We start from the raw sequence: 10,194 nt of genomic DNA, 5'->3' as shown, positions 1-10,194 counted from the left end.
TATATTTCTGTAAGCTTTTTCAGAACTACAAAGCAAGAAACACCTCTCACCTTTCTGTTGTATTTAAACCTTACTAAAGTGTAGTTAAACAACTTTTACCTATAATCTTTGTATTCCTTTAATTAGGCAACAGATGTACAGACTGGAAGACCTAGTAGAAAGGAGTTCATCTGATTTTGGTAAGTTTTACACATTTAATTTGACATTGGGATAGGTATCTGACTACTTCTTCATTACAGAAGGATATTCTCATAGATCACATTTGTGCTTTGAGTCTTGACCAAGGGTTTATGGAGTGTGTCACAGAACAGCACATAACCAGCATAAAACTGCAGTAAGGGTAGAAATATAGGCAACCAAGTGAGGTAAGGTAGTGTGAAAAGAGGTAGTGGAAATGTTGTGAGTCAGTTTGGGACCAGATCTGCCCTCAGGGTAGTCACACAGGGTAATTCTTATTGACCTTCCTGGGGAATTTTGTTTTAATTTGACTGAAGCTAAGGTGTTACCCCTAAGGAAGAATTTGACAAAACTCTTGTTTAATTAAAAATGAAAAGCTGCATCAAAATACCAGTAACTATTTTGGTTACAAAGGTAATGGGCTGAGGTTTTTTTTTAAATGTTCTCTTGGCTTAGGTTTAAACAAGTTAATTATATTTACTTAGTTGAGACTTATTTACAAACTTAATTTGTCTTTGCAGCAGGATCGATATAATGGGATCACTACAAAATGTTTTGTTACAATTAAATACTGAGGCAGGAGAAGCAGTATGTTTCTGAAGGATTATTGCAGCCTTGGGTTGTTTGCAAGTTTGAAGGCTGAATTACTTAGCAAGTTGAGGAGTTTAGTAATTACTTGGAAAGAAACTGTAGTATCTTCTCGTTACGGATAAAGTGCTAGTGTTGTATGAGTAGGAGTTAGTATTTTTCCACGTTTATTTTGTTTTGGTACTGTCATGTTCTGCAGTTTGATTTGTGATTTAGAGCAAGTCACTGGTACAGCTGTGATTCAGGTCCCCCTTTATACGAGTAGGTGAGTAGTAGAAGTGTATCCTGAGGACTGAAATATTTAAAATAATCAGGCAGGGTGATATTACTGATGACTTTTATAAATGTGCTATTGCCATTGTTTAAACCCCCAGTTTAGAGTTTTGCCTCAGTAAATCTTTGTTGTGCTTTGTTTTTATATAGATATCAATATTGTACATTTAATTTAGTTTCCTGTCAGTCTTAATGAGCTTTGGAGACTTTGTACTGAGAGCTGTGTAATGTGGAAGCCATGTAAAAGCTTTTCTTGTGTTCTCTCTTGTATTGCCTTTTTTTTTTTTTCCTGAAAATGCTTGCTCAGTTCTTAACACTCGACTGCTCCTGTTTTGTTCCACTTATTTCACTGCTCAATGATTTATGACAGTGTGCAGAAGATTTTATAGTGAAATACTATAGTTTAAAATTTTGCCTAAGCAGAACTTCTGAGAACTTGGGATACAGTATTGGTTATTGCTGCTAGTTTAAAATTTTGCCTAAGCAGAACTCCTGAGAACTTGGGATACAGTATTTGTTATTGCTGGAAAGCAGCAGTAATATCTATAAATAATTCTTTTAGAACTGAGTGAATTGAGCCTCTTAAACCATGCCATTCATTACCATGGCAGATGCTATGACTTTGTGTGTGGTGTGGGTGGGCTAAACACTGGAATATTATGGCATTTTTACCAGTTGATTTGCTTCACCCACTGAGTGTTGTTGCTCAGAAGATGTTGAGATAGGCTTATATGCACAAAGCTTTATCTCTGGGGTCCATAACAAGTGGCATATGTGAAATTTCAGGTTATCTATAGGGTGTGGGGAGAAGCAAAAGGGAGAGCAAGAGCAAGATAAAGAAAGAAGAGTCCCCAGTGGTCAGGTGGGAGGAGGAGCAAAGACAACTTGTCTTTCTGTGGATGTACAATCCGGTGTAGTGGGTGACCATGAGTTTCTGCCATGCATCTCCTGTAGTGAGTTGCACTTTGACTTGGGCCTGCTCAAACTCCTCATTTGCTGCTCACATTTGAGATGCTTTTGATAATTGGCACACACATAATCAGGTACACATGTTGCAGGGTAACTGGCTGCTGAGCTTTTGGGTGACTATATTACTGGGCAGTAGTAACTGGTATTTGAATTAAATGACTATATTGGCTTTGTTGCTCATTCAGTTTCATCTTTTCCTAGTATAACTTGACAGCTACAAGGCAAAGTTGTAGAAATAAATAAGGAGCAATTCTCACATCAGTGGCAATAGCTCCCAGTGAGTCTCTGCTGTAGTGGTGGTGTTTGAGCTTGCAGGTGCAAGGTAAGGAGGTTATCACCATAAGTGCAACAGCTTCAGAGAGCAAAGGAAACCTTAGAATGTTGGAGGAGACCTCTAAGGTCATTGAGTCCAACCATTAACCTGCCAGTCTGCTGGAACCTGTAAACCCTAAACCAGATCCTCCAGCATCAGATCCAGATGCCTCTTAAACACTTCCAGGGATGGTGACTCCACCACCTCCCTGGGCAATCTATTCCAGTGTCTGAACACCCTAACAGGGAAAAAATATTACCTAATGTCTAATCTAACTCTCCCCTTGTCCCATCTTATGACCATTCCCTCTAGTCCTCAATAACATGAGACACATAGCTGCAATAACTGCTTGGAAGGATACGAAGCTGTCAGTGAAAGGTAAAGCTACAGGATTGAGAATGGACAGCTCTTAGCATGGCACATCAGAAGGCACTGTGCAACAATGTGCTGCTTCCTAGGAAGAGAAGTTACAAAGCATGTCTGCAAATAAGTCCACCTACTTGAGTCCCCCTGAGGGTGCTGATGAATTGTTTTACATGTCTTTACTGTCTTGGAAGCAGTCAGGGCGCAGGGCAGCAGAGCTGAATGATTTGTTTTACCACTGAGTGCTTGGCTCTGTCACCTTTCCAGAGGGACTGGGTCTTTACTGTCTTGGAAGCAGTCAGGGAGCAGGGCAGCAGAGCTGAATTTCTTTTACCACTGAGTGCTTGCCTCTGTCACCTTTCCAGAGGGACCTAGTGCCTTCTTTTCCCTCTGTATCTGGATATGTGATGCTAAGATAAAGAATGGATCCCTCTAGCAAGATGACATTTAAAAGTGGGTGTTTGCCACCAGCCTAAGTTGACCTCAGAGATGAGTGTGACTTTCCAAGGGTCTGGTTTAATTGCTATGGAGAATGCAAATGTTAAATGAGTCATGGTGTGGTCACATCTGCTTTAAGCTATTGATCTCTTTTCCTTCAGGTCATGCTGCAAGCTTGCACTCTGAAGCAGAGAGCATCAGGCATCAATGTGTTGAGTTTTTGCGTTATGTGAAAGTTTTCATCTTCAGGTGAGATTTGCACACAAGTCGCTAACTTTACGTGCCGAGCTTTGTGTAGCTGCTTCTTACCCATTTTCTCATTGTGTGAATTTTATTATCTGTTCAGGTATCTGGAACCCCCAAAAGAGGAAAATGATGGAACACTACAGCCATATGAAGAACTAGAAGCACAGTTACCATCAGCGTTGGTGGAAGAGCTTCATGCTTTGACCATGCTCATTGGTCGCCTTTGTCAGCTTCCTAGTAATGTCCTGGCAGCATTTACTATTCAACATCAGGCAAAGGTTGCTATCTTTCATAATTCTATATTTTTTAATGTGACATCATGTATTCAACTAGATAAATTTTGGCTGAATAAGAGTTAATCTTTGTTTTTTGATTGTTCTCTTCACTTTATTAACTGAGTGCCATCCTGTGCTTGGCATACACAACTGACGAGATCTGAATGTTGGGTTTATTTCTCTCTTTTTATGTTCTGTAGCTTTAGAATTCTTCCTGCACTATACCAATGATAAGACCAATTACAGGTAGATAAATAGGCTTGAATTAGCATGTTTAAAAAGTTCCTTGGTGTTTCTTACTACTAATGTTTAGCATCTCTGAGCTTCCCAGTAGGAGGGGCATTTCTTTAAAAATGCATTCTGAAATCTGACTCAGAGTAGGAAAATGTCTTTCAGATAAAGAAGAAAAGTGCAGATGTGGAAGGAGGCACTGCAGCATTGGACACTAGTGAAGTGTGCACCATTAAGATTTGTGCATACATGTGATCGCTAATGCTTTCAAATCTTTCAGAAAGAAAAAAGGGAATATCAGTCTTAGGCTGTGTGAACTAGTATCTGGAGAGGAATGATCCACTGAGAAGCAACATTTTGAATATTTCTGTTTGTTTAGCTTGTCAGCAGGGCCACTGTCGAGTTGATGAAAGAAACAGTAATTTCAAGTAAACTTTAAGGAAGAGAATATTGAACCTTTGCAATGGTTTTAAGACCTTCCTTTAGCAGTTTTTGTGCTACCTAATACTTTTCTGTAAAGAAAAGGTTAGGTAAGGGTCTTGTAATTTGTCAAGCTTGAATCAAGACTTCATAAGCATCCTCTACAGGCAGAATTAATTATCATGAGAGCTTTTTGTTTGTTAGTTTCTGGTTAACTGAATAGCATCTTTGTATGTTACATTACATTTGATCCTAGATATCCATAATGTTCACTGCAGGCCATCATTAAAAATCATAGTATTGTTAAGGTTAGAAAAGTCAAGTCCAACTGTTATTCTAGCATCTCCCTGTTCTCCACTAAACCATATCCCCAGATGTCACATCCACATGTTTTGAACACTTCAGGGATGGTGATTCCACCACTTCTCTGGGCTTGTTCCAAAGCCTGACCACCCTGTCTTAGTACAATATGCAGAATTTGCTAAAGAAATGTTCAATATAAGTCAATGTCTGTGTTTCTAATTGTAGATCTTTCCCCCATCATGGCATTTACTACACCTCTACTTGGATATCAGTTGGCTAATAATGGAAATTCTTCACCTACTAGGTGAAAAAATGATGAGTAAGTATGCAGGTCTTTTTCTTGAACTTAGCCTTTACATATGACTTACCTAGTTTTCTTACCTTGATTTGTCCAGAATCACATAATGCTTTTGGTAGTTTTTAAGGGTTTAATGGGGTAAGCTCCAATATGGTAAAGGCAGGTTCTTTGTAAATCTTCATGGAGTTCAAATTAAATGCAATTGTATTAGGAATTTGTTCTGTCAAAACTTGACCAAGATCACAAAGTTTATGCTCAACTGATGTAACATACTAAACATTTAATTACACTACACTTCTTGACATCACAAATAAAAGTGTATTATCAGATCTGCAGAGTGAATAACAGTGAACAGCAATTTGATGAAAACAATGTAGGAAAAGTATCCAGGGATGAACCAGAATGAGGATTCTCAGAGCAGAGAATTTGTATTGTTAACCATATGCAACACTAAGAAAATATTGGGCGAAAGAAGAAGCCTCGAGCGGAGGAGCTTGTAAAAGTGCTGCAAGAAAAGGGCAAGGCAATATATTTTTTAAAATTTTTTAAGGCTTTGAAAGGGCAAAAAGTATATTGATAAGAGTAAGCTGTTCATAGGAGCTAGATAAAAAAGGTCAGAGAATGCAATTGAAAAACCCAATTCAAAGTAGTTCAGTTTGCTGAGGAATTGGGAAAATACAGAAGAGAACTTTATTTTCTTTGTGAGTATTAGATCTATTTTCCTTGTCTGTGCTACCAAAATAAGCCACAAAAATGTATTTTCTTATATAATCACTGTGTCCAACCTTCCCCGCCCTTATTTATAATTGATTATCAAAATTAATTTATAATTAATATTTATAATTGATTTTACAATTTAGAATTGATTATCACTATGAATTCCATATGGGAATGGCAACAATTGAAGTCATGTTGAGGGCTAAAAAGAATGCACTGTATGTTCAGCCCAGGTAACTGGTACTGAATGTGAAGTCTGGTATTCGCTTTAGGTGCTCTGTGTGTTGTCACAACACAACCTTAGAATCATAAAACCATCAAGGTTGGAGGAGACCTCTAAGATCATTGAGTCCAACCATTAACCTGCCACTGCTGGAACCCCTAAACCCTAAACCAGATCCTCCAGTGTCAGATCCAGATGCCTCTGAAACACTTCCAGGGATGGTGACTCTACCACCTCCCTGGGCAATATTCCAGTGTCTGATCATCCTAACAGGGAAAACATTTATCCTAGCATCTAATCTGACTCTCCCCTGTCTCAGCTTATGACTATTCCCTCTAGTCCTCTCCCTGCAGCCCTGGCAGGACACACATCCCCCACCTCTCTCCATCCCCTGTCAGATAGTTGCAGAGACCCATGAGGTCACCCTGAGCCTCCTCTCAAGGCTAAACTAACCCAATTCCCTCAGCCCTTCCTCACAGGACATGTTTTCTAGACCTTTTTTGAGCCTCATTGCCCTTTGCCTTGGTTGTATTTACACATTTTCTCTGTTTCTGCATGTCTGTGCTCCTGGATAGTATGTGGGCTGGCTGTTTGTTCTATAATTCTAAGTTTCCTTCATGATCTGTTGTGGGATAACCTTTTTTCCTTTTCTAGGACATTTTAGAGAAAGGCTAGTGAAACTGTTGGAGGCAATTTCTTGTCCAGAATTCAGTATTTATTTCTAGGATTGTGTTCTGTGTAGTAATTCAGTCATCTAGCTCTGTAAGAGAAAGCATGTGCTTTTTAGCAGCAAAATTTCCTACTCAAGGCAGTAGTAGCTCTGCATATATTATCTTCTCTTGTATTCTTATGTGCCTTTTAGAATTTCTTAGGTTCTCATCCCATTCTGTAAAGTAAGCTGAGTAGAATCTTCTCACTGCTGTGACCAGTGGCAGGATAGTGGGTTCAGGGCTTCACCTTGCATTTCCAAGATTAAAATACAGCCTTGTTCTACACATCCTCTGCTCCACTGATGTCAAAGGAGTTGTACTGCTGAAAAGCTTGTGGGATAAGATCTTACAGCCTCTTAACTTTACCATTTTATCTGTGTTAATGTCTACAAATGCTCAAGTTGGAATGTGATCGTGCCAGCTTTTTACATCAACACATCCAAAGGAAAGTGTTAGACCTCTCCAGAATTGTTTGTCATCAACTTGCATATCTGCAAAACATGTCACGATTCCAGAACATGCGCACTGGCATGTGACAAAGAGGAACTTGCAGATAAATAAATCTTTATTCCACTGCAAAAACTGTGCCAGTAGAAGGCTGTAAAGTGCCAAACTGTTTGACTGTCAACCTGAATAATACCAGATTTCAGTGCAGTAATGAAGGGATTACCTTGAATTTAGAAAGGCTGAACTTTCCCACATGAATTTGTAAGGCAAAATTACATATAGGTCAACAAGCCAATTCAAACAGATAATCTATGTATGTATGTATAAAATAAAAAAAAAAAATCTTATCTGTCTTGTATTCCTACAGCCAAACCCAGAACTAAATAGATCTGATTTTCTTTTGTGTTTCAGGACAAGTTGTTTACGCTCACCATTTCATAAATCTAACTGGAGAAAATTTAACCAGTATCAGTTTATTTGAAAAACACTGTGGAAATCTCATATCTGACTTAATAAGATTGTCTGTCAACAAGTATACAAAGGTAACTCTCTTTCTTTACCTAGGACATGGGGAGTTAGTTAGGTGCTTGTGCTGGGAACCATAGGAATTAGATATTGCACTAATGCATAGATGACTTCTTACTGCTAAGTTTTAAATGTTACTTATGGCTTTGTATCTCCATGTTTTAAAGAGTGTTATTTGTTAGGAGCTCAAATTGTGTTATATTTATTCATGACCATCTGGCAGTTGAATGAGAGAGTAATATTGAAATGCACTGTGTACAGAGCAGAAGTGAGTGCCACATTTCCTAAGTTCAGTGTTCCAGGTTTAATGCCAAACATGGCACAGCCTAAAAGGTTTAGATAGATGCAAAAAAAAAAAAAGCCCAATCTTTTCAAACTCTCTCAACAGGAACAAAAAGAGAATAACTGTAATCCTGGCAGTAAAGCTAACTGGACACTTAGAGAATGTCATATTACAGTTTATTGTTGCTCTGTGCCTATTTCCACAACCTCATCTTTCTTTTACAGAGCTTTTACATTTGTCAAGGGAAAACTCGTCCTTCTCTTCTTTTCTTTTCTTTTTCTTTCCTTCTGTAGCTGCAGTATTTTTCTCACTTGTTTTTAGCACTCTAAAGCTAGAAAGTCATAATAGCTCCAAGTAGCAACCAGTAAAAGAGCTGTGTAATCTTTGTGAAGCCTGCTTAGACAGGCTTGTGTGATCTGGGAATGCAGGACTGAGCTCTTAGAATAAGCAGCAGTGACCACTGTATAATTTATGCCTTCCTAGTAAAAAAACCATGGCAAATGGAGTCTCCCTTCTTTCATGTCACTGTTGAGGGTGGTGGGGGAATGGCTGTACTAGTACTTGATAATTGCTCTTATAAATGACTTTCCTGTACAGAACTGTTACCTTTTAAAATCAGTTTTGATCTAATAATTTGTCAGATAGTATTGCAGCCTCCTCCCCTGTCTACAGGCAAATAGATGAGAGTAATTTTTCTAGAAGATTCAAATAGTTTCTGTTGAGCATTGTGCTTGATGGTAGGCTTTGAAATGGCAGATTTGATGGTCTTCCACAGAGCCACATTACAAAGAGAGAAGATTGTTTTGCCACTGCTTTTTCTTCAGTTTTCCTTAGGCTTGGGCCACACAACTTGAACTAGTTCGATTTTGAGATTCATTTCTGAGTGAAATTTGCACTTGAACTGGATAACATCTCTTCAGCTAGTGACTCCTGTAGGATGCAGTCACTGCTATAATCCAGTAATGGAAATAACATCCCTCAAAATTGTTGAAAATGCAACTGATTCCCATAGTAGATGACACCATCGGCTCATCATTAAAACATGTCATTAGGCTTTTGGCTGAGAACATTGAGGAGTGCAGCTCTTAACATTTGTGGGTATGCTTGGAAGGAGGGACATAAACTCTAATCCTCTAGACTCCTATTTTCAGATCTGTTTCTTGGGCAGCTCTGATATCAAGATGCTTAACTTGGATCATGTACTGAGCCCAGTGTGCTCTGAGACACATTTGGCAGAGAAATACATATCCTTTGGATACCTTCCTTCTGTTTTCAGCAGCCACATCTCTGGCACTGGAGCTCTATTGTCCCAAACAGCAGCACAATTTGAGGTTATAAATATTCTTACCAAGATACTGAACTCAGGATGTTGCAAGAGGAAATTCAGACTATCTATGAAGAAAACCATGTCTTGGTTATCCTTAGCCTAACCAGTATCTATATGGTGTCTTGCTTTGATACTACTAGCCAAACTCTACCCTGAATGGATTGATAATGCTTCCATAAAAACCTCCAGTGCAGCTGTACTAAGTAGTCTGCTCATTTCTGATGGATCTGTTTTGCCCTTTGGTGGTGAGTCATAAGTAGAGCTATTTTTGAGGCACTTCAGTTTTGGGAAGTTAGTAGTTAAATAATGAGTTTTACAACACACTTCAGTTGTCACACTGATTTTTATTCTCAAGATAACCTGAATTAATGTTATGTAAATATTGTTGAAAGATTCCCCTAACAGATCTTGAAGAAAATGCATGAGGAGACAGAGACCAGAAAAACTCTAAACAGTAGATGCAGAATGTGAATAAAGAATTATTTTAAATATTTCTGTCTTGACCTCATGATGCTCTAAATGGATTGTCAGGGTCTACCCTGGCAGTTTTGTAGGATAAACAGAATTCTTAGGAGAGAGAGAACAACAAATTCTGTGTCACATTGGTAAATACATATAAATTAATATTTACAATTAAATGTTCAGTATTTAAATCTGATTTGAATAATAGAATTTAGGGGTTGGAATGGACCTTACAGGTCATCTAGTCCCAACCCCTGCCCTGGGCAGGGACACCTCCTCACTAGATCAGGTTGCTCAAGGCTCATCCAACCTGGCCTTGAACACTGCCAGGGTTGGGGCAGCCACAGCCTCCCTGGGCAACCTGGGACAGTGTCTCACCAACCTTGGAGTAAAAACCATTTTTTCTCACATTCAACCTAGACTTCCCCTCCTTCAGTTTGAACCCATTACCCCTTGTCCTGTCACTGCAGTTCCTAACACAGAGTCCCTCTCTGGCTCCTTGTAGGCCCTTCAGATATTGAAAAGTTGCTCTGAGGTCTCCACACAACCTTCTCTTCTCCAGGCTGAACAGCCCCAACTCCCTCAGCCTGTCCTCATAGGGGAGAT

The 10,194-nt window shown here is 39.0% G+C and overlaps 1 protein-coding gene across 1 annotated transcript in view; it reads left to right on the top strand.

The window, feature by feature from the left end:
• LOC103804385 (protein MMS22-like) overlaps positions 1-10,194 on the top strand; it is a gene marked incomplete at its 3' end in the record, with an annotated part of 31,372 nt that overhangs the window by 5,663 nt on the left and 15,515 nt on the right. Inside the window, exons 3-7 of the mRNA XM_009076997.1 lie at positions 127-179; positions 3,283-3,370; positions 3,468-3,645; positions 4,822-4,915; positions 7,403-7,533. Of these exons, the coding sequence (XP_009075245.1) occupies positions 127-179; positions 3,283-3,370; positions 3,468-3,645; positions 4,822-4,915; positions 7,403-7,533 (544 nt within the window). The remainder of the gene's footprint in view (positions 1-126; positions 180-3,282; positions 3,371-3,467; positions 3,646-4,821; positions 4,916-7,402; positions 7,534-10,194) is intronic.

The sequence above is a fragment of the Acanthisitta chloris genome, unplaced genomic scaffold, assembly GCF_000695815.1.
Source record: "Acanthisitta chloris isolate BGI_N310 unplaced genomic scaffold, ASM69581v1 scaffold7666, whole genome shotgun sequence".
NCBI classification, from domain to species: domain Eukaryota; kingdom Metazoa; phylum Chordata; class Aves; order Passeriformes; family Acanthisittidae; genus Acanthisitta; species Acanthisitta chloris.
This window is presented reverse-complemented; position numbering and strand designations above follow the sequence as displayed.